The 25,292-nt window shown below is 38.8% G+C and overlaps 1 protein-coding gene across 1 annotated transcript in view; it reads left to right on the top strand.

Moving 5' to 3' along the window:
* RYR2 (ryanodine receptor 2 (cardiac)) overlaps window positions 1-25,292 on the top strand; it is an 814,526-nt gene that overhangs the window by 732,613 nt on the left and 56,621 nt on the right. Inside the window, exons 90-98 of the mRNA XM_006895387.1 lie at window positions 2,007-2,088; window positions 5,735-7,032; window positions 8,352-8,416; window positions 10,119-10,266; window positions 13,792-13,878; window positions 14,473-14,691; window positions 16,075-16,205; window positions 19,035-19,077; window positions 24,306-24,439. Of these exons, the coding sequence (XP_006895449.1) occupies window positions 2,007-2,088; window positions 5,735-7,032; window positions 8,352-8,416; window positions 10,119-10,266; window positions 13,792-13,878; window positions 14,473-14,691; window positions 16,075-16,205; window positions 19,035-19,077; window positions 24,306-24,439 (2,207 nt within the window). The remainder of the gene's footprint in view (window positions 1-2,006; window positions 2,089-5,734; window positions 7,033-8,351; window positions 8,417-10,118; window positions 10,267-13,791; window positions 13,879-14,472; window positions 14,692-16,074; window positions 16,206-19,034; window positions 19,078-24,305; window positions 24,440-25,292) is intronic.

The following is a 25,292-nucleotide window of genomic DNA, read 5'->3' as shown; positions in this document are numbered from 1 at the left end:
AAAAAAACCCTCAAAATTTAATAAGAGCAATATTAAATAACAATTTGGTAAGTAAGATATGTTGTACTGTGCTGGTGTGAGTTATACTTAAATATGTATTTTGTTAGCTTTATGGCACATTTTTATTTTTACTTGTTAATATAAATTTAGCCCCTGTATCATTTATATGAAACTCAGATGGCTTAGAAGTAAGGAATCTCACTGCCAGTTCATAGGGACAGGATATTTTAACTCACTAGCTGCTCCGTGGAAGAAAGATGTGCAGATAGTCTCCTCCCAAGTGGTGAACTGCCTCTGAAAACCTGCTGGAGGGTGAGCTAGGGGTAGTGTCCAACTTGATGGTACATAACAACAGCAACAGATCATTTGTATGCTTTTTCACTTTCTGGGATAAGTTCATTTCTACATAAAATAGCACCCTACCATTCATAGCTGTCACCAATTAATTTTGACTTGTAGACACCACATAGGATAAAGTAGAACTGCCCCTTAGGGTTTCCAAGGCTGTGCATCTTTCTGGAAGCAGATAGCCTCATCCTGGTAGGTTTGAACCACTGACACTAAGATGCCTCAAGATATAAGAGCAGTCTGTTGCTGTTATTGTTAAGTGCTGTCGAGTCATAGACAACTCTTAGCGACCCTACGAACCTAAGACCTGAACACTTGTATAACTTTCATCGTTCCTCTAAGTTCATGGAGTTCCCAGAGGCAAGCCATTTCAGAAGTGGATGCCACTCCTGCTTCCAAGCCTGTTTTAATCTGGGAGCTCCACCAAACCCTGTGCGCTATGGGTGACCATTATTACTTTTGATACATCAGTGTCACAGTGTTTAGCATTACAGCAACCACGAGTTACCTCTGTACAGCAAATGGACAGACCAGTGTTATACCACTTAGAAGAATGTTTGACCAAAAACAATTAAAACCAGGCCTGAGGGCCGCAGATTAAAATCACCCACCTTTGGCTTGATAGCGCAACTTTCTATCCACTAGATCTCTCTCTATGATTCACAGCAATTCTATGAATAACAGATCTAATCCTTGCTCTACCCTACGCCATCCCCACAATCCAAGATATTCTTGAGCTCGCTGTTACAGTCACCTTATCAATCCATTGTGTTGAGGATCTTTTCTTCTCTGACCTTCCACTTAAGAGAAGTATATAGGACAACGAAAGCCAGAGCACATATGCTGATTCTCACCAGATGCACCGTTGTCAAATTGATTCTGATTCATAGTGACTCTACAGGATTTTATAGTGGCAGAATTCTGGTTCATAGTAACCCTTAAAGGACTCTCAATACTGCACCTTTACAGGAGTGCACTGCTTCATCTTTCTCCTATGGATTACCTGGTGGGTTCCAACCACAGCCTTCCATTTAGCAGCCAAGTGCTTACTCACTGTGCTATCAAGGCTCCTTTAGAGACTAAAGACTCAAACACCTGGCCAGGGACTTGAACCCTGGACCCTCAGATTAAAAGTTGTTGTTGTTGTTGTGTACCACAGAATCAGAACTGACCCATAGGTGACCATCCAGTTAGTTTTCAGAGGCAGATTATCAAATGGGAGGAGATTGTCCATCATTCTCCCGTGGAGCATCTGATGACCTTGAACCACGTGCCTTCAGGATGGCAGCACAGCTTCTTGCCATGAGGCCACCTTGTTCAAATAAAAAGAGTAAGCCAGATAAACAGATGACCCCAAGAGCTGTCCCATTGGCAGTCTCCTCCTGTATGATTTACAGCCTCTGAAAAACTGCTGGAGGGTCAGCTATTAGCCAGTTCTGACCTAACAGCACACAACAACATATTATGTAAGTTTTAACAAGTATTTCAATCAACATGATTTTATTAATTTCAAAGTCTTTCTCTAATATGCTCTGTGCTTAGGCCTGGTCTTCCTTTAGTGATAATGGTACAGCAGCACTCTTTTTTGAGGAAAAATAATATTATTCTCTCTGTAGAGTTTTCTCACATTGTCTCCAATGCATTGTTAATATTTTCAGGATTCCAGTCAGATTGAGCTATTAAAAGAACTCATGGATCTGCAGAAGGATATGGTGGTCATGTTGCTGTCCATGTTGGAAGGTAGTGTTGATTTATATTTGCAAGTTATTGTTACTATTTTGATGACAACAAGGTGCTTGCTTGCAGAGTCAGCAGGCTACAGCAAATAAAACAACCACACTCAGGAGTAACAACTACTTTGAGTGCATTCCTGGATTTATCGCAAGTTAGTTTTTTGTTTAAGTAAATCCTGCATATGCCTCTCAGTATATCCCTACCAAGCTAGTCATTTATAGTAACACTTTTTCATTTCATAGTAATATGCTAAAGAGTAAGCTTTTCACATGAATTGTATATGGAGAACGTTTTCTGTTTGTTGGTATGCACGCATTTCTAATTGGTGTTATTTTAGACCTTTGGACAAATTCTTACTGTGTAAATGGATGGATGCTTCTGCTGTCACTCATTACTGCTCTGCTGGCTCCTGAATTCCTGAGCTAAGCCAGTGAGACCACCAGGCATCTGCAGCGGAAGACACACCTCCCACCTCAGCCTCTCCCAGTCTTTGTTCCTCCTCTTTTCTCCTTCCAACTGGTCTTCCCTTTGCTGTTGTTCTCTTTCCACTTATCAGACTATTAGAGTAGATGCTATGAGATCAGCCTCTATGGGGCAAACCCCAACTTTCCTGCTTTTTTTTGTGATATTCTTTTGGATAAGCTTCGTTCTCATTGTTTTCCTCTGTAGAATGTTAATGATGAAAGCTACCTGACAGGACTAAGTGAAAATTCTTTGAAATTATATAAATATGACCAAAGCCATTTTTACTATTTTACTGTTACTTATTCCTTTATTGAGATATTAATGAAAGTTTATAGATAAATTAGATTTCCATTCATTCATTGTTGCACATTTTCCTCCCTGCCCCCCCCTTCAGTTTGCTTTTTTCTTTGGTAAAAAAATTCTTTCATTGTTATACAGTCTTCTTTACTATGCAGCTCTTATTCTGGACTCTTGTCATGCCAATAATATTTAATCATATATTCCTTTTATAGTGTTCTCTCCCTCGTCTGTCTCAATGCCGTATACATTATCCCCTCTTTTCTTAGTTTCCCCCCAATCCCAATGTCAGTCCTGTTTTAGAACAGTGGCATTATGCAGTATTTGTTTTTTTGTGACTGAAATATTTCACTCATCCTAATATTTTCCATTGTCACCCATTTTGTATAATATTTCATGAGTTCCTTATTCTATAGTGCTGCATAATATTCTGTTGTCTGAATATACCACAGTTTTTCTTTCCATTCATTTGTTGATGGACACTTGGTTTGTTTCCAACTCTTTGCTATTGTGAACAAAGCAGCAATAAACATGGGTGTGTATATATTTGCTTTGGTGGCAGTTCCGGTTTCTTTAGGGTATATTCCGCATAGTGGAATTGCTGTGTCAAATGGTATTTCTATTTGCAACTTTTTGAGAAAGCACCATACTGCCTTCCTACCAACAGCGAATAAGGTTCCAGTTTCTCTACAGCCTCACCAGCATTTGTTGTTTGCTGCTCTGTTGAATTTTGCTATTGTTTTTCAGATGAGATGATATCTCACAGTTGTTTTGAGTTGTATCTCTCTTAAAGCTAGGGATTTTGAACATTTCTTCATTTGTTTGTTTGCCATCCAAATGTTTTCATTAGTGAAGTATCTGTTCATATCTTACACCCATTTTGCAAATGGGTTGTTTACCTTTATCTTGTTGTGGTGCTCGAGTATTTTCTAAATTTTTTTCCCAATCTATGACTTCCCTTTTTACCCTGTTGGAGAAGTTTTTGGATGTGCATAGGGATTTAATTCTTACAAGGTCTCATTCATCTATTTTATCCTCTCCTGGTAATAGGATTTTTTTTTCCTTAAAAATACCTTTCTGTTTTTTTCTCTTTCTCTCACTCTCCCTCTCATTCTCTCTCTTCCTCACCTCTTCTCTTCCCTCTCCAGTTTCATCAACACTCTCTCATCCCCCCATTCCTCTTTTCCTCCCTCCCTCCCTATTTGTTTGTCACACATTTCTTAAGCCACTTGATTATCTGGAGCAGCTCCTGTGCTGTATCTAGGACTGCAGAGATGCACTGTTTGCTTAAAATCTATACTTAAGTACATCTGTACACTCTCAACCGATGGTGTGTTTTCCATTACGCTAGTACACATTTTGTTCTAAATCGTGATGATAATAGCTATACTAATTACAAGTTTAAACTAACATCTTATAAGATCCCAAATACTATTTTACGTATTTAGTCCATTTTAATCAGTCTGTGAGTTTGGTTGTGGCTTCCTCCCCACTTTGCAGTGGAGGAAACGGATTCAGAGAGTTTGATGGCTCAGCTCGGACATTGTGGAGCCTGGGTTGAAACCACCTGAAGCCTCTAGAGTTGCATCTCTCCTCAGTGCCACAATTTTAGGTTGTCTTCATGTTACATTGCATGTTATAGTTAAAACAAAAAAAAAAAATAAAAGAAGAAACCATGAGTCTCTAAGTTAGGATATATGCCACTTGTTGAAAACTTATCAGTGATCTGGGCTTTTCTAGATATAAACGTGGTGAACCATAAGAAATATAGGAAGAAACTGTTAATTGTAATTAGTGTGTCCCATTGTTATTAGTGTGTATCTATTGGAAAATCCAGTTTCAAGCCCTACCACTGACCCTCAGTGATCATGTCACAGTGGGCACATTATCCTCTTGAAAACCTCAGTTTCCTCTTTTCTAAAATCAGCATTAATAACAAGTACCTGCCTTATAGACATATGAGTGATGAATCAGTTTCTACCTATGAAGACTTGTTTTCCCAATATAACAAACTGTGCCAGGGTTCTAAGCGTAAATGTCACTCTTCTGCATCTATTCTCTGTTCCCTTTCCATTATACTAAAATGTGGTTTTTCATTAGTGGATTTGAGGAAAATGTCAGTTTTTGTGCAAGTATTGTTTTGTGTGTTAATCTAATCACTTGGTAAATGATTTGCATATATTAACACTTTTAAAAAAATAACTATTGTTTGTTTATTTAGTGAAAGTCTACACAGCAGTTTAGATAACAGCTTCTAGATAAATTGTTTGGTAACATGAATATTTTTCTCACTTTTGTTCTGGTTGCTTTTAATCTAGTTTCCCTGCCTCTTTGCATCTTTGTCACTGTTTTAAAGCAATTGTTGACTGTTCAGCTTTGTGTAGGTGACTTTATTTTAAGGAGAACAGTAATTATGGATGATACACATTCTACTTCTTTAATCTAACATGTTATTCAGCTAGAGGGTGACCAGAGGATTATTTTAGTTTCAAGATCTGAAGAACACCACACAGCAGTAATCTTTATAAATTCCAACCAATCCAGTAGGTCTGCTGATTTCTTTATTTATTTAAGGACTTTTCAGTTGTTTTTCATATATTTACCCCACTCTACTAGGATGCATCTGCTGTGGCCCTGATTAGAATGGCTGGTAGTAGTAACGAGGAGGCCACGTCTATTTCTGGTCCCAGAGTAGGTCAGTTGGTCATTTATGTCAGTCTATTTGCCCTGCAGATTAGTTTCTGTTCACAATTATCCCTCCTTTTCCTAGACTTCATATGTTGAAAGATAAACAAGGTGCAGATGTTATTACTGCATTGCTATTTTCTCTGTAAACACTGACTTGATTAAGAATGTTCCTTTTAAACAAATGCAATTGCTCTGCCGCCAGGTAATGTTGTCAATGGGACGATTGGCAAACAGATGGTTGATATGCTTGTGGAATCATCCAACAACGTAGAGATGATTCTCAAGTTTTTTGACATGTTCTTAAAGCTAAAGGATCTGACATCTTCTGATGCATTCAAAGAGTATGATCCTGATGGCAAGGGTATCATTTCCAAGAGGGACTTCCACAAAGCCATGGAGAGCCACAAGCACTACACACAATCAGAGACTGAGTTTCTTCTGTCTTGTGCGGAGACGGATGAAACAGAGACCCTGGACTATGAAGAGTTCGTGAAGCGGTTCCACGAACCTGCAAAGGACATCAGCTTCAATGTGGCTGTCCTCCTGACCAACCTCTCAGAGCACATGCCCAATGACACCCGGCTACAGACGTTCCTTGAGTTGGCAGAGAGCGTGCTCAATTACTTCCAGCCCTTCCTGGGCCGCATTGAGATCATGGGCAGTGCAAAGCGCATCGAGAGGGTGTACTTCGAGATCAGTGAATCCAGCCGGACGCAGTGGGAAAAGCCCCAGGTCAAAGAATCCAAGAGGCAGTTCATATTCGATGTGGTCAATGAAGGGGGAGAAAAAGAGAAAATGGAGCTCTTTGTGAACTTCTGCGAGGACACCATATTCGAGATGCAGCTGGCAGCTCAGATATCAGAGTCGGACTTGAGTGAGCGGTCCACCAACAAAGAAGAGAGTGAGAAGGAGAAGCCTGAGGAGCAGGAGCCCAGGATGGGGTTCTTTTCCATCCTAACAGTCAAGTCAGCCCTGCTTGCCCTCAGGTCGAACATCTTGACCCTTATGCGGATGCTCAGCCTGAAGAGCCTGAAAAAACAGATGAAGAAGATGAAGAAGATGACCGTGAGGGACTTGGTCATGGCCTTTTTCTCATCTTACTGGAGCATCTTTTTGAGCCTCTTGCACTTTGTTGCCAGTGTCTTGAGGGGCTTCTTCCGCATCATCTGCAGCCTGCTGCTGGGAGGAAGCCTGGTGGAAGGTGCTAAGAAGATCAAAGTTGCAGAACTCTTGGCTAACATGCCGGACCCCACTCAGGATGAGGTGAGGGGAGATGGAGAGGAAGGAGAAAGGAAGCCTATGGAGGTGTCCCTGCCTTCTGAAGACCTGACAGACTTGAAGGAGCTGACTGAGGAGAGCGACCTTCTCTCAGACATCTTTGGCTTGGATCTCAAGAGAGAGGGAGGACAGTACAAACTCATTCCTCATAACCCCAATGCGGGCCTTAGCGACCTCATGAGCAACCCCGCCCCCATCCCTGAGGTGCAAGAAAAATTGCAGGTAAATATTCTCTCCTTCGAAGCAGCTCTCAGGTACTGTACCTCAGGTAGGTACAGTAGAGTGATGACTTCTGTTTTCAATGGGCAATTGCTTTGAGGCAGACAAAAGTAGCCTTTTTAAGATTCTTTCTCTGTTGTTGTTGTTGTTATGTGCCATCAAGTTGCTTGCGACTCACAGCAACCCTATGCACAATAGCCCTAAACTATGCTCTGTTCTATGCCAGTCACACTGCCTCTGACCCACCCATCCCGATTAACCCCGTCACTGAATCAATCCACCTCATAGAGGGTCTTCCCCTCCTGTGCTGTCCCTCCACCCTCCCAAGCATGATGTCCCTCTCCAAGGACCTGTCCCTCCTTACAACATGTCCAAAGTATGTCAGACGAAGCCCCAGAATCCTTACCTCCAAGGAGCAGCCCGGTTTAACCCTCTCCAGGATGAATCTGTTTATTTTCTTGGCAGTCCATGGGACATTCAACACTCTTCTCCAGCACGACAGCTCAAAGGCATCAATTCTCCTTCTATCCTCCCTGGTCATTGTCCAACTCTCTGCTACATAACAAGTGATTGCAAAGACCATAGCCTGTATCAGTTGCATCTTAGTCTCCAGAGTGACACCATTGCTCTTTCAGTACTTTGGAGAAGTCTCTAACAGCAGACTTTCCCATCATAATACATTTTTTGATTTCCTGGCGATTCTTTTAAACTATCTAGCTGTAAACTCAAGTGTCTTCCCTGTGGAGATGACCCCATTGACTACCATCCACAGCCTTTCATGAGCTCTTACCATGAGCCTGACACCACTGAGGCTCAGAGGGACCTAAGAGGGATGTAAGATGTGGTCCCTACCTTCAGGGTGGCATTAACCATTTACCAGAGAGAGGAGACTAGCACTTGAAGAGACAGAAAAGTGTCCTAAAAGAAGGATGGACATTGGCAGAAGAGGTTGCATGCACTAAGACAAATTACGCATCCCATTTTGAGAGTTTTTAAATGAAACTTAAAGGTGGATGTTAAGTTGAACCTGAGAAAGGATTGAGACTTGTATAGATAAGTGAGGCACAGAGGGGTATTTCTGAAGTAAGGAGAAAAAATGGAAAGGACCTGGAAAGTTGTTTGCACCAGCAGTGGGTTGGGAGCTTGGGAAGGGGAGAGTTTTTATAAGAGCAGATGAAAAGTCTGTGAGCAGATGTTTTATCTCTACTGATACATGAGGGTGTCTGTGGCTGGGTAAGGTTTGGAGAAAGGTTATGGGTAACTAACCTCATTCAGAAATGTTGGGTAATCATTTTTTTCTTTTCCTTATTGGCTTATTCAAGGAACAGAAGGTAAAAGAAGAAAAGGAAGAGAAAGAAGCAGCCAAATCTGAACAAGAAAAAGCTGAGTATGTAGGGTTTCAATATGTTTTGCTTTGTTTCCAGAGGTCTCTTTCTCTTGTCCTCTCTCTCAGGGGTCATTCTTTTGCATTTTATACTGTGGGGACCATAGCCCTGCACAGGGTCCCTGAACAAAGTCCTGCATTTCTGGGGAGTGGCTCTGACTGTGAATGGAGCCTGCAGTAGGCAGCTTACTTCCTGACAGGGCAGATGTCCACTCCCAGCTGCCCCTGTCTCTTCCCTGAGTTCATGAGATTTGATCCATGTGTTCTTCCCTCTGGAGAAAAGCTTCTACTAATTCCATGTAATATACTTCACAGGATGACAGGCTGCCACAGTCCTCCCCACGAACCACGCTTGCATTATTGTCCTTACAAATGCAAGGAGAGACCTAGTCCATGTTGCATAGAAACGACGTGGGGAGTTTACTAAAAACTCAGAGACTCAGGGTGTGGAGACAAGTTTTTCACAAGCACTTCTGATGTGGAGAATGCAATTAGAAGAGCAGTAATACCTGGAATGCTGGAGCTAAAGTGCACTGATCATTCTGTCCTGAATGGAATCCTTTATCGTTTTTCTAGTCTATATAGTTTCATTGACAAAATTTCTTAAAAATTGGAAAAAAATTATGTTATGTGGCCACTGTTTTCATAGTGCTTTCTTTTTCTCTGTTTGCCTTTTTTACTCCCTCCTCTAATATTTTCATTGTCTAGTCTCTAAAGTTTGTAATGTTTATAATCAAGATTTTGCCCAATAAAATTTATTGGGGAAAATGGCTATTTACCTGACAATTATTAAAAAAAGTTGACATACATAACAGGAGGGAACAGATTAACATTTGAAAAAGAAATAGTATTGATTTGTCTGATTGTTAGGTAGACCACATACAGATTAAAGTTCATTTTTCAAACTTGTATATATACATTTCTCACTCATACCATCAAGTCAGAACCAACTTCATAGCTGACTCTCCACTGGGTCTTTAGAAGCTGTACATTGTATGGGAGGAGATTGTCATCTTTCTCCCATAGGGCAATTGGTGGATTCGAACCACGTACCTTTGTTTTGGCAGTCCAACTTCATACCTACTAGACTATCAGAACTCCCTTGCATATGGCTACCTGAAGAGAGTGGATGCATAACTATGCCTATCTGCAAATATACTTTCATGATGATTCAGTGTTTTGTATGTTAGAGAAATTTTAGCCATTAAATACCAGTCTTCTAATTTCATTATTGTCTGCAAAATAAATATTTTTTATATTCTTTCTATAGGTGTTGGACCTCTGATTGTAAAAGTTTCTGGCTATTTTTTGTTAAATATTGAACACTTAAATTCTGATTTTAAAATAAAGTATATTGGAAAATCATAGCAAAATAAATTCATTACATTATTTTCCTTTTAATTAAATATTCTGTATTGCACAATACGAAGAAAAAAGAACCAACCATTTATAAAGACTCTTGAAGCCTGCAAAATGCCCTCTGGATAGGAATTTCTCAGAATGCTCCATCTACAGGGAGCTATGATCAGCAGGATACCAACACCCTAATTCCAACATTCTAAATGTTGTGTCAGTTGGAAATGAAATCCATTTTCAAAAAAATTATGAAAATCGGAAATAATTATCTGCTGGTGTATTTTTGCACAAAACCTGCTTGCCACTTCAGTTTCTTGATTTCTTCTCTGCCTTTCCTTTATTTTCACAGAGGAGAAGATGGAGTAAAGGAAGAAAAGGTCAGAGACGACAAGACCAAACCAAAGCTGAGGCAGCTTCACACACACAGATATGGAGAGCCAGAAGTTCCTGAGTCAGCATTCTGGAAGAAAATCATCGCTTACCAACAGAAACTTCTAGTAAGATGTCTTAGAATGACTGTAGCTACCTATAGGCAATAAGACCTTGACTTAAAAAAATCTTGAGAGAGAGGAAACAGTTCTTTAGTGTCCCAAACATTTTGTAGAAATGTCCCCCAAATTAGTAACGTGCATATTCATTTATGGGCAATCTGAAAATAAAGTCGTCTATTTCTCTATTCTATTTATATCCCACAGTCAAGAAATCTTTACAATCTTGTTTGAAAATTATTTAAGTCTCTGTGCACATGCATACACACACATGCACATACCTCTTAAAATAGAACTCATAAATACATATTTTTTAAAAAGCAACAAACACTGAAAAACAAAACAAATCTGTTTCCATTGAGCCACAACTGTTTATCATAGAGAAGAGATGTCTCAGAGAATTTTCAAGACCATAATCATTGCAGATATAGACTACATATCTTTCTCTCATAGAATTGCTGATTTGCTGGTTAGCCCCTGAGCATTTACCAAATAGCTGCATCACATGAACGTCTCTCTCTTCGTGTGTGTGTGTGTGTGTGTTGTTCCTAATGTGACCTGTGCATTTATACACATTTAGTAATACATTAGGTAATAGGGTATGTTTATGAATGTTTTCAAGTAAAGCTGATAGAAGAGGAAATTTGTTGCATAAACCTACACAAATTACTGACCAATAGTTTAAGCCTAGAAATTAAGAACATTTCTCAAAAAGATCTTTGATAGGCAAAGTAATTTTCAATGTGTTACAGCTCGAGAGAAAAAATAATTAAAACTGAATATATTCTAAAACTTCACCTATGAAGGGAAAGTGTTGCCTTCACTAAATATATATGGCCTAAATGCTTATATACAAATATGTTGTTGTTGTTGTTGTTGATTGCCTTTGAGTCAAGCATGACTCCTAGCAACCCTGTGAACAAAAGACCTGACACCTTTCTATAACTATCTACACTTCATCAAAGTTCATAGTTTCCAGAGACATGTTGTTTAGGAAGTGGATTTCACTCCTGCTTCCAAATATGCTACAAGATTATAGCAAAATTAATAGTTTCAAATATGTTTTCTCAAACTCTTTTAAGTTTTCTTTACATTGTTTAATATGAAATGCTTTCTAGGTAGGCCTAGGTAGTCCTTTATTGGTTTCTATGTGATTATGGTTGCTGTCATTCCAGATAAAGCAATATTATAGATGTTAGGAGATAACTTTGGATGGGCTCTGCTATGCTCTGCAGAAGTGGCTATTGCGGATATTTGAAGAATGAATTTAAATATTTTTGTTGTTGCTGTTGTTATGCTCCACTGAGGTGAGGACAACTCACAGTGACCCTATGAACTACAGAGCTGAACCCTGTCCTATCTTGTTCCATCCTCATCAGCTCTGACATATTCGAGCTCATTGCTGCAGTCATTGGGTCAGGCTATCTCCTGAGGATCATCATCTCTTTTGCTGACACTCCACCTTTCCAAATGTTAAGTCCCTTTCCAAGGAAAAGTGCCTTCTAACAACATGTCCAAAGTTTATGAGACAAAGCTTTGCTGTCCTTGCCTGCAGCGAATACTGGCTGCATCTTCTCCAAGACATATCTGTTTAGTAAAGTTGTTAAACAGAGTGATTGGTGTTTTGCTTCACTCTCTGTTCAGGGCTCACCTCCATGCTCCGCTGCCCATTGCCATCTGACTTTCTCTGCTGATCAGTTTACATACACATAGTTAATCATGGCCACATCAGGCACTACAACTCCTCTGCCCCAAGATTTTGTGATCTCCCACCTCAGATCACCAAGGCTAACTAACTCTATCTCCCTGACAAATTTCACCTTCTCGGGAGAGACAACCTGAATGATCCTGTTTGGGCTTGGACCCACCTTCAGTAAAGTGAGTTGCAGTAAGGCAGGGTCCTTGGGGGAAGTCATATCACAGGGAAAATGTGTGCTACCATTCTGATATGGCCTCATACTGGTGCATCTTCTTGGCTTCCTTATGGACCACTTAGACTTAGTCTTTTTGCTTTCCCCATAGTTTGTTTCCATTAACTAACTTCCCCTTCAGGTTTCTGGCATTTTGTTTTCATTTTATACAGACTTTTTCAGCTCAATAAACAGCACTAGCCATTTACTTAGTTGCTAAAGCCAAAATGTCTAGAACCTAGCATCTTTGAGTCCTCCCTTTCTTTCTCTCCTCAAATACAACACAACAGTAATTCTTTGATCCTCTTCCTTCCAAATAGTTCCCAATTTAGAGCCAAATTACCAACTGTCTCCACAAGTACAACCCCAGTCCAAGCCACCATCATCATCCCCATTGTCTCTTCCCGAACTCTCATAACTTTGACTATTCTTCCTATTCCTTGGAGAGAGACATCATGCTTAGAAAGGTGGAGGTTTGGCACAAGAGAGGAAGGCCCTTAACCAGGTAGATTGACACAGTGACTGCATCAGTGGGCTCAAATATGTCAGAGATGATGAGGATGGTGCAGGATATGACAAGGTTCAGATCTGTTCTCCACGGGGTCGTTATGAGTCATACTTGACCTATGGCACTTAAACAAGTCTCACAGATTTTATTTCACTGTGTCCTATTTGTAGTCCTCCAGCAACCTCCTGTTACATTGAGGATGGAAACTCATTTGCAAGCACAGTAACAAGATGACTATCTGACAGCTTCTGTGTGCCAGGCACTGGTCTAGAGGCTTTAGCCTCATTTGATCCTCTCAGCAACCTTCTGAGGTTTTTTCTGTTGTTAACTCAATTTATAGCTAAGTGGTACAGGAAAAGAGATAAGTTGCCTACATTTCTACAGCTAGGAAATGGTGGGAAAAGAATTTAAATCTTAACAAGGTGTTCTCAGATTATACTCTCCACTACTGTAATGTGACCTCAACACAAAATTTTCTCAGAGGTTTATACAAGCCTGCTCACTTCAGAGACCTCATTCTTTACCAGTACCCTCTTCTAACTTCCTCAGACACACCATCATTCTAAAGTCAGGGCCTTGTCCCTCTTTCTGATTTTTTTTTTAATTTGCTATCAAGTTGGCACTAACTCGCAGTTGACCCTCCTGTGGGTTTTCAAAGGCTATTATACAGTCACATGGGCGAGATTTTTCATCTTTGTCCTGAGGAGCAGCTAGTGGACTTGAACCATGTGTCTTTAGATTGACAACAGAACTCCTTATCACTAGGTCATGAGAGCCTTCCTCGTATGTTCCCTTGGCCACTTTTCCTTATGTCCTTAACCTGCACCTCATCACAGCACCCTCGTTCCGCATGCCTTTAAGCTACTGAATTTTTCTCGGATGTTTGCATTTCCTGACCTTTTTGTTTTATATGTGTGCATGTATTTATTTTATGTCTTCTTATTGGTATCAAAAATGTCTTAATCTAGTACTAAGAATGGTATATGATACATACTAAGCTCTCCATGGATAATTCTGAGTAAGTGAATGAATTATATTAATTGTCTGCCAGTTTCAAATCTCTCAATCCAGTGACTTGGTAATATCGTTTTGTTTTTTTTTTTTTTTTGCCTTCAGAACTATTTTGCTCGCAACTTCTACAACATGAGAATGTTAGCCTTGTTTGTTGCATTTGCAATCAACTTCATTTTGCTCTTTTATAAGGTACGTACCCCTGTGTTTTTAATACCCACCATACAAGCACACATAGCTTGAACTGATATGAGACATTGCCACACTGTCCTAGTGAGCACACTTAAGCCTATTCCAAAATGCCTTTTAGTGAAAGAACCTGGAGCTCAAATACATCAGTAGTTATAAAGGTGGAATAGATTTTTTTTATCCAAAGAAATGGATGGAATGTGTGAAATGACTCCAATAAAGAGGATTTGATTTGGCCGAGGGTTTACTTACATTTCTCCTTCCTAATGGAACTAAATATCTTCCTCCTTATATCTGTGTCCAGTATACATGACTTCTATTAAATCCTTAACCTGAGAAATGTCATAACCTTCTGTGTTCCCTATGCCTGTGTTGGAATTTTTTTAATGCTTCCTTGGGTTAGATCGAATCCAGGCTTCCGGTGTGTTCATCATTTGCCTTTGGGTTTTTGAAAGCCTTCTTTTTAGTTTTGGCTTTCAATACTTGCGTTATTCAGTAGCTTCATTGCATACTATTTGCCACAAAAGCTGTATTTGCTTCTTGCTTATAACACCATGAATCCCGTGCACTGACTAGCATTTAAATGGTTTGAGTTAGGTCTCCACCTCTTCAGTGGTTGAGGGAAAGGAGCTGCCCTCTCGAAGTTCAAGTGAGAATGCCAAAGTGAGCAGCCTGGACAGTGGATCTGAAAGAATCATTGCTGTCCACTATGTCCTGGAGGAGAGCAGCGGCTACATGGAGCCCACACTCCGCATTCTGGCCATTCTCCACACGGTCATTTCTTTCTTCTGCATCATTGGATACTACTGCTTGAAAGTAAGATAGTAAGGCAGCAGGGTACCTGTGTGTGCTTGTGTGCATGTCTATTGGGGGTTGGTCTTCTCAGATAGAAGATCTGAGAACCAGTATCTGTGGTACCAGGGAAACACTCAGGGCAAGGTGGAGAGAACAACCAGGCATTGATGTAAACACAGCCAGGTATAAGCACAGGTCCAGTCTAGATGCACCTTTGGAGTTCTCCTGGATTGGGCCAAGAAATGTTGGCCTGCTGCCTGGAGAAGAACATGTGACCCTGGACTGTTTATGCTGATGGTTACTTGTATGTATTCATCATTGTTCACACAGTGGACAATTTCACCTATGACTTGACCCCACATATCACCCACCCCCAGTGTCTTATAGCAATGGTACAATATACAGGGCTTACAGAAGTGCATCATATGGAATGAATAAGTCATTTTTATTGTTCAGTTATGACTATGTATCTGCTCGCATTTTTGGCATAAATGCTTGCCATTCTGTCACAATTCACCCAGAAAATAACACAGCTCTACAGCTAACCTCCACTTTGTTAAGGGAACAGTAAAATTTGGAGAAGAGAATTCAAGAATGTCTGCTGAAAGCTTATTTCCACCCCCTCTATTCAATCAAGACCTTTCCATTATGACCTTTTTATCTTACTCTCCACTCTCTCTACTAGTAAAGCTTCTAAAATTCTTTGAAAGAATCAGGGCCCAGTCAAAGATTAAAGTATGAAAGTTTCTACAGAAATGCCTTACTTTGCTTTTGTTCTTCTTTTGTTTCATGGGCTGGGGGAGGTAGATACTCTTATATATCTCCTGAATATCTTAATCTTTATTATAGCTGTGGCTTTTATAAAGTCTGCTCATATAAAAAGAGAATCAATATGTTCTGGAGAGAGTTGATGAACCAACAAAGATTCTTGCTGATTTTGGAATTAAAATTTATCTCAAAATAGCATGTGGACATGCTGAGCACAACATTATTTGAGAGGTTTCTCAAATACAACTTTACATTTTTTAGTAGTACGAATTTATACAATCTTATTACATTTTTATTTTCATGTTCAAAAAATATGTGGAAAAAGAAAATGATTTTGCATAATAATCTCTTTGCTGTTTAAAAATATCGTTCATGGAATTAGTTGTGAATGTCTGTTAAAAATGTGTGTGTGTGTGTGTGTGTGTGTGTGTGTGTGTGTATGATATAAATTCCGTGTTCTGTATTTTCTGCAGGCCTTCTAGAATTTTCTTGCTACCTAAATAGAGTTGATTAATTTTTACTCAATTTTTACCTTTTTCAAAGTTCATTTCCAGAAATTACTTTTATAGAGATAGTAACCAAAGGAGATGCCAATGAATCTAAACTACTTTTCATATGTTTATTTTTCAAATGTAGGTCCCATTGGTTATTTTTAAAAGAGAAAAAGAAGTAGCTCGGAAATTAGAATTTGATGGGCTTTATATTACAGAACAACCTTCAGAAGATGATATTAAAGGCCAGTGGGATAGACTTGTAATCAACACACAGTAAGTAAAGGGTTGATGAGACATTTCTGTGCATAAAAATTTTAAATCATAAAATACTGGCATTCCCACTAGCATTTTATGATCTGTCAGAAGTTTATTGGAGGTGAATAATAGTTCTGTATTCAGCCAAGAAAATCTCAAGACTAAGCACCTCAACCGCCTAATGGATGCCATCAATTTTTGCCCTCTGAGCTCTGAATTCTTTAATAAAAAATGGCTGTGAGTCCATTTCCATAGCACTGGTGGAACATAGCATCCATTACTCAGTGTGCAGGGACGTGTGTATCTGGAGGTGCATAACCTGTAGCAAGCCTTTATCTCACCCAACAGCCTGGAGGGAAAAAAAACCCCAAAACAAAAACCAACCCACATTACTTATTAAGGAAAAAAAACTCTTAGCATTCAAGGCAAAAGTATTGAATTTCACACGTTTAGTGTAGCTAAATAGCAAACTCCAAACAGCCTAGAATAAAACTAGCTAAGTAATGTCATATAAATTATAAGAAAAAAATAATATTATCTTTTCCTCACCACTAATCATTTGACCTTATGTGTCAAATAATGATCTCTTATGATATCAAGATCAAGGGTAATAGCTACTGTGACAGAGAGAAAACCTTCACAAACCTATTGTTTTTTCACCATAAAAAATATTACTGTTGCAATATTTTTGTAGAATTGCAGTATTTGAGAGAAATGTCTTCCTCTTATAGGGATTAATTTTACTTGTCCTTCATAAGTTGTCATTTATATCTTCTTAGTTTTCAAATTGGATAGACTTAATTTATATACTTTTGAAAACAATGTGAAGGCTGTGTCTTCTTTTAAAGTTACAGAGGAAAAGAGAATCACCATTAGCATAAATAATCCAAGGCTAATTTCTATAAGGCTTAATTCAGACATGTCTCTACTTTCCAACCTTTATAATGAATTCTGACACCAGCTGTCCCTCACAGGGTGATACGTACTGCTCTGATAGGTTCCATACTTGGCTGCAATGACCACACAGAACTCAGAGACCAAAATCATGGTTATGGAATTTATTATGGAAGTGACTAACAGGTTATAATTCATAATCAGGCATAACTTTATTCCCAGTTCCTCTCTTTGGCTTTCAGCCTTTCATCTTTGGCCTCTGTCCTACTCAGGCAAGTGTTGTAAAGCTCTAATGTTTAAACTAACCAGAAACACCCCTAATCTGCCAGTGAGCTACTCGCCTGATGGTGCTCAGCTCTAACTCCATGCATCATCAAACCTAAGTATCTATCTAGAGGCAATCCCACTCAAGTTGATGGTGTTCGATTTTCTCACAACTTGAATCAAGAATTGCATTGTCTCCTGCTCCTCTCCAGGGAGCTCTGGTGACTTAGTGGTAAAAAGTTGTGCTGTCAACTCAAAAGAAAAGAACATCAGCTGCTGTGTGAGACAAAGGTGGGCAATTTCCTCCTGTGTGATTTACTGCCTTTGAAAATCTGATTGAGGGTCAACTATGAGTTGGTTCCAATTCAGTGGTACCCAACAACAACAGTCTTCTGGTTCCCTGTTGCTTTGATCTCTGCTGGTGCCATTTCCTTACAACTATGCCTTGCCATCTCTAATGTCACATCTATGGTTCTTGGTTCAGGGGTCTGTTGTACAAATGGCATGGTCTGCTTCTGCCTCTTCTTTCTTGATGGTAGTGATATTCCTCCTTTTCAATTGTAAGGATAGTTCATCTTAACCCTTGGAGAATGACAAAACTGATCACTCCATGTATTAGGGTTCTATACTTCTTACTTGTTTGCCCCAGTCCAAGGTCACCATATACCTTATTTATATAGTTCATAAGCTGTCCATTCCCATAGATAGGTCACAAGCACCTCACATTTACATGTTGCTGTTTTATGCTGTTAGGTTGCAACACATGACTAACCAACTGTTCAAGGAGTTTTCAGAGGCTGTAAATCATACAGGAGAAGATTGCCAATCTTTTTCCCATATAGCAGCTGGTGGATTCAAACCATGTGTCTTTGAGTTGGCAGCACAATTCTGTACCATTAGACCACCACAGCTTGTTTGTACCACAAGATTGTCTGGTAATGCAGTAGTTAAGCTCTTAACTGATGACCAAAGGATTGGTAGTTGAGCCCATCCCCCAGCTCTGGAGAACAAAGACCTGGTGACCTGTTTCCATTAAGACTGAAGCCTGAGAAGATCTGTAGGGTCATTCTTCTGAGCCACATGGGCTTGGTTTGTGTTGGAAGTGATTAGATGATACCTAACAACAGTATCCACTACTACTAAAACTAATCAAAGATATCCCTTTTATTATTGTGATTTGGTGTCATTCCAACAATTTATTTGGATATGATTAAAAAGGCATAACAGATTTCTAATATGTCATCTTTAAGACAAAGACAAATAACAATTTAAATGTATAGATAGATTATAAATAAAATGCCAAATGTAGAAATAATATTGTTGTTATCTGACCTTCCAGTGGGTTTTCAGAGGCAGTTAATTGCATGGGAGAAGATTGTCCATCTTTCTCCTGCAGAACAGCTAGTGGATGTGAATCATGTGCATTGCAATGCAGCTTCTTACCAGTTGGCCACAGAGCTCTCTAATAGCGTTTATTAACATGCTCATTTTCTTCCTCATTAAAGTATTAGCTCATGGTTGTAATTTACTTTCTTATATGTGTATGCATTCATGCAGAAATACAGAATATGATAATAAAGATGAGAAGGTATGCATGTGTATTATTTTCATATATTTTGTAAATCTCTAGTGAGATGCTCTCTTTTAGAATTTTTTTAATGAGAGACTATTTCTATGTTTTTTTCTTAGGTCATTTCCCAACAACTACTGGGACAAATTTGTTAAAAGAAAGGTAATGCTACTTAAAATAAATTATCTGTATTTTCCTAAAGTACAAGGCTATTTTGAAGTTGATATGTGTGTAGAACAGGATAATGAAATATACTTTCTGTGCCTGCCAATGTCATTTCAAAATGACAGATGAATAAGATTTTTTTTTAAATAGCATGTAAGAAATTCATACTCTGCAGCTTCGAAATAATCAACTAGTACTTAAGCCCACCATGCTTTCACCCAGGTGAATCAGCAGTGCTCAGCCATACTAAGCACAAACTGGTGAGACTGCTCTTTTTTAAGGTCCCAAAAGGCTATCTTCTGTTAAGACAGATGAGGGTGAATGGGGCTGGAATCTTCATGTACTTGAGAAGTAAAGGTGCTGGATAACAAGGAAAAAACCCCTGAATTGTATTTCTTTTTTATAACTTCAAGTATTTTTTGTTCAGGCTCTTTTTTGATGCTGTCTACATTACTCTGTTAAGGATACTCTGAGGAGCTGTGGCTATGGTGCTGATGTAACTTGAGAGCACATGATCCATCAGGGGCCACAATAATCAACCACCCAGAATTTTTGTTTTGCTTGAATGAACTTTTTTCATTGGAAGAAATCATGTAAACGGCAGTTCATATACATTATAAAATGCAACAATCTTTCTTTTCTGGCTCTTTACTCATTTGGTTCTAATTGCCAAGCTGATTCCATTTACTCAGCCTTCCATAATCATTTTCTTACTTTGAGATCTAGCTCATTTATATATTCAGAGTAAATGGGCATAAATATCTATAGAATGAAGAGATCTTTCTTTCTTTGATTCCACCAGGATACTTTAAGGGTGGTTGGTGGCCTGTGAGTGTTTTGTTACAGGTCAGGAAGGAGATGCTCAGATTCTTGCTTCAAGAATATAAACGTCACTATTAAGCACACTGACATCTTGTGCCCTGTAGAAAGACTTGTGAAATGAAGGAGCAGTGTGTTTGTTGATTTTTATATTTGGTCTCTTTACGACCACAGAGTGACTGCCTGATGCCCTGAATAGCACTGCAACAGGATCCACCAATGCATCCAAATTAGGCACATTTAAAATAATAATTGAAGAGAATTGGAAATAGTTTAAATGCTTCATTGTTCTTAGTTATCTAAGATAATAAGAAGAAGATTTAAGATTTCTAAATTATTAAAACAAGAGCTACTTGAAGAAATGTGCACATATGTAGTCAAATAAATAGATAAATGATAATGGTAGTTGTATTTTTTCTGGAGGCTGTCAGAACAAAGCAAACAAAACAGATGACTTTAAAACTACGGAAGCTTATCCTTTCACAGTTCTTTTGCCTAGAAGTCTGGGTTCAACAGTTCTATACTCTCTCTAACAGCTCTAGAGGGGGATCCATCTTGTCCCTTCCATCTTCTGGCAGCCCTAGGCATCCCTTGGCTGAAGCATCACTCCAGTCTGTGTCTGTCTCTGCTTCACATGATGTCCTCCTGGACTACCTCTCTATGTATCTCCTCTTTTAACATATTGCATTATAACCCACTCTAGTATGGCGTCATGTTCACATAAACAGTGAATACTCAATTTCTAAACTATATAACATGCACTAGTGTCAGGGGTTAAGACTTCTGTAGAACCCAGTTCAACCCTTAACCACTGAAACCATACTTGGCCTTCCTTCTATAATTCACGTTGTGTTTTCAGGGAACGAAGGAGAAAATACAAAGAAGATTCCTACTAATATCTACACAGCCATGTTTAGAACTTTGAGAACAGTGAAAAAGAATTTGTTTTAAATTATCTAAATAATATAGGAAGTGCTGGTGATCTAGTGGGTAAACAGTTTTTTCTGGCAGCCGAAAGGCAGACAGTTCAAATCCATCAGCTGCTGCAAGAGAGAAAGATGGACATTCTCTCCTTTGCCATTTACAGCCTGTGAAAACCCACTGGAAGGTCAGATCTGACAAGTTGTTTCCAACTCAATGATAATGAATTGAGTTGAAATGATATCTGCTCATATTTTTAACTACTATTTCCCTTTAGTGGTCACTTTTATTTGTCTTAGCATCTAAGAAAACGCAATTTGTAAACTTTTCTCTAGTTCAATGTATCCAATCTTTATGCCCATTTTTATTCTGTCTTTTGTCCATCTTCTATAATCCTTTTACTTGTGCATTATATATGTTGTTGTTATGTGCTGTCAAATTACTTGTGACTCATAGCGACCCTGTGTACAACAGCCCTAAACTCTGCTCAGTCCTGTGCCAATTGCACTGTTTCTAACACACCCATCCCGATTACCCCAGTCACTGAATTAATCCACCTCAAAAACAGTCTTCCCCTCCTGCGCTGTCCCTCCACCCTCCCAAGCATGATGTCCCTCTCCAAGGACCGGTCCCTCCTTATAACATGTCCAAAGTATATTAGATGGAGCTTCAGAATCCTTGCTTCCAGGGAGCCGCCCGGTTTAACCCTTTCCAGGATGAATCAATTTGTTTTCTTGGCAGTCCATGGCACTCTCAATAATCTTCTCCAGCACCACAGCTCAAAGGCATCAATTCTCCTTCTATCCTCCCTAGTCATTGTCCAACTCTCTGATGCATAACAAGTGGTTGCAAAGACCATGGCCTGTATCAGGTGCACCTTAGCCTCCAGAAAGACACCATCGCTCTTCAGTACTTTGGAGAGGTCCCTAACAGCAGACTTTCACATCACAATATGTCTTTTAATTTTCTGGCTGCTGGTGCCAAGAGTATTGGCTATGGAGCCAAGCAGACTAAAGTTGTTAACAATCTCAATCTCTTCACCATTCATCCTGATGCTGCCAATTGGTCCTGTGGTGAGAATCTTTGTCTTTTTGATATTGAGCCTCAATAACAAATATAATACATTGCACATGTTAAAATATATCTGTGATTTATACTTAATTCTCAGTCACTATAACAAAAAGAATTGGACAGTGCTTGGCTGTTTCTCATGGTAGTGAATGATCAATAACCAATGGTACCAAAGACAGAGTCTAAGGTAGAGTTAAAGCAAGAATCGACAAAATGTTAATTGAAATATTACATTAAATGATACTCAGTCATCTATAGCTGACAAGTAATTTTGATGACAGCTAACTAGCCAGCTAACTGGAAGAGATCTGTATTTGTGTACTACTACAAAGAAGTGATCCAACAGAATGTGGAAATTATATAGCAAAATCTCTAATGTCATATGCAAGTAAAATCCTGCTAAAGATTATTCCATCATTGCTGTAATAGTACTTCAACAGAGAACTTGTAGAAATTCAAACTTATAGTGATGAAGTGTATATAACAAGACTATACGCTTATATCTTTATCCTGAGCAAATCTTATGAGAGACTAAACTGCCAAAAACACAGCAGCAGAATTGAAGGAATACGCATTACCCACCTGCAATATGCAGATGAGTAACCTTGCTTGCTAAAAATGGAGAATTAATACACATGTAAAAGCTCAAATATTACAGTTTTCAGTATGGATTACTCTTTTACATAAAGGAAATAAAATTATCACAATTGTATCAGTAAGACACATCATTATAACCAGAGAAAAGATAGAAATTGCCAAAGATTCTATTTCATTTGGCTATACAATCAATACCCATGGCCACGGCAGCAGCAGTCAAGAAATCAAATGGCATATTGCCTGTGGCAGATCTGCCAACAGCCTCTTTAATGTACTAAATAGCAAGAGTATAATTGTTTAAAAATCTTTGACACTTATTTTAATGCATGACAGCTAGAATAAATAAATATATACATCTAGATCAATAGATACACACAGGAAACTTGGAGCCAAAGCAATTGGCAAGAGCAGAAAAAAAGAATTAAAAGGTAAAATAATGATCATGAGCAGTGGTGGCAGCAGCAGCGGCAGTGACAGCAACAACAATAATCACCTAGTGTCCAGCCTTTCCTAGAAACTTCTTGCATCACCACATCTAAGAACCCCAGTTCAAAGATATAATTTTAAAATGTAGTTGGAACTGACCCAGGCCATGGTGTTTACAACTGATGCACATACAGTTGAAAATTGGCCAGTGGACAAGGAAGATCAAAGAAGAACTGATGCCTTTGAAATGTGCCATTGGTGGAGAACGTTGAATATATTGTTAAAAGAACAAATAAATCTGTCTTGGCAGAAGTGCAGCAGCAATGTTCTCTGAAGGTGGGGATGTTGAGGCTTCTCATGTACTTTGCACATGTTGTCAAGAGCAGCTAGTCCCTAGAAAAGACCATCATTCTTTGAAAACTAGAGGCTTAAATGCAAAAAGGGAAGGCCCTGAGTGAGATGGAACAAGACAATGATTGAAGCATTGTGTTCAAGCACAATGCAAAGCCTGACAGTATTATTTTCTGTTCCATATAAGATCACTTATGAATCAAATTTGCTTGGCCAAAGTTATTTTCTTTCCCATTTTCTCCCATTTCTTAATCTTTGCTTTATTCCATTGCTTTCCTTTTTTCAGAATTCCAACTTATGAATGAAATTTGTATCTCTCAAAAAGATAGGTGAAAGCACTAACTCCTGTGCTCATGGGATTTAGGTAGCCTGTTCCGGTTTTCTCTTGATATGTTGATGGGCCCTATGAAGTTCCATGGGTCTTCAACCTAATTCCTTAGGACTGGTTTCTTATAGAGAGAAAACAGGTGCAGAAAGTTATTTGCAGGAAAGAGACCCTTGGAGAAACTGTGTACAGTCCAAAGGATGCCAAGAAATGCCTAGGACTAATGACAGGGAAGAGCCTCCTCTCCTAGAACTGATTGAACTTCCAGCCTCCTAGATTGTTGTTGTTTGAGGCTGTCAAGTCCAGTATGACTCATAGTGACCTGTGAGCAACACATCTGAATCTTGTCTAACCCAGTGTCAGCCTCACGGTCTCTGACACACTTCATCCCTTTGCTGCAGTCACTATATCTCTACAATTAGGTAAACATAAACAACAACAACAAAAAATACTTGTGAAGTTTGTCCAAGGAAACAAATACATTCTTCCTTTTGAGTTACAAATCTTGTGTTTCACACAGACACTATTTATTAGGACCTTAAGCGTGTGACCAGTAGAAGGTGAAGCAGAATGTAGTACTTTGAAATAAGCTGTAAAATATGACCAATATATAGGAAGTAATAAAAATATTTAGATGTTTTTATCCAAAACCCTAGATCCTATTGTTTATTGTTTGGTTTTTGTTTGTTTGTTTTTTCCCCTCCCTGACTCCCAGGTAATGGATAAATATGGAGAGTTCTATGGCAGAGATAGAATCAGCGAGCTGTTAGGCATGGACAAAGCGGCTCTGGATTTCAGTGATGCCAGAGAGAAGAAGAAACCAAAGAAAGACAGTTCCTTGTCAGCTGTGTGAGTGTTCCTCCTGCTCTGTTCTACAGGTTCAGGTTGAAGCGGGGTGGGGGGGTGGGGATAGAGTTCTTTTGGTCTTTTAGTATCAGAAGAATAATTAGAAACCCTGGGTATTCAAGCTAGAAATAGATTGGGCCATTTGATTTATCGTTGAAGGTTTCTGTATCACACATGCTATGTACATAGAGTTGCTATGAGTTAGTGCTGACCTCACAACACTTAACAAGAGCAAACATCCAGTGTGTATGTGTGTATTTAAAGTGAATATACTTCACTGATTACATCCTTCTGGTTGTATCTTAACATATTCTATTCAATATAAATGTTATATCAAAATCGCTGTCTACCAAGTCTACTGTTTAAATAAAATATACTAATGATAATCAAAGAATATGAACTCACAACATCTTTGATAAAAGGGCTACATGAATTTTTTTTTTAAGCACAAGAAAACTTCGTTTCAAATAGACAAAATCACAAAATACAGTCAGGTATTGCACTATAATGTTTGTGTTACTTTGACTTACATCACATATAAAGATCAAAAAGGCAAATTAAGAGCGTGAATTTCCTTTCTTTTTCTCCTGACTTTTATATAAACACTGGAATTATATATAAAATTTACTCAGTTGAAATTATGGAATAAATTACATATATGCTAACTTAAAATTTTAATTTATTATTGTAACCACTTAACAATTTTAGAAAAAATATACTAATTTTCCTTCAGTTACAGTATATCAGTCTTTTTATCTGTTTTTACTCTCAATTAGAAATGAGATTGTTGTTGTTGTTGTTGTTATGTGCCGTCGAGTCGTTTCCGACTCATAGCGACCCTATGCACAACAGCCCT

This window comes from Elephantulus edwardii, unplaced genomic scaffold (assembly GCF_000299155.1).
Source record: "Elephantulus edwardii isolate Elephantulus edwardi_28Jun2011 unplaced genomic scaffold, EleEdw1.0 scaffold00166, whole genome shotgun sequence".
NCBI lineage: Eukaryota > Metazoa > Chordata > Mammalia > Macroscelidea > Macroscelididae > Elephantulus > Elephantulus edwardii.
The sequence above is the reverse complement of the archived record's forward strand: the minus strand, read 5'-3'. Positions and strand labels throughout refer to the sequence as shown.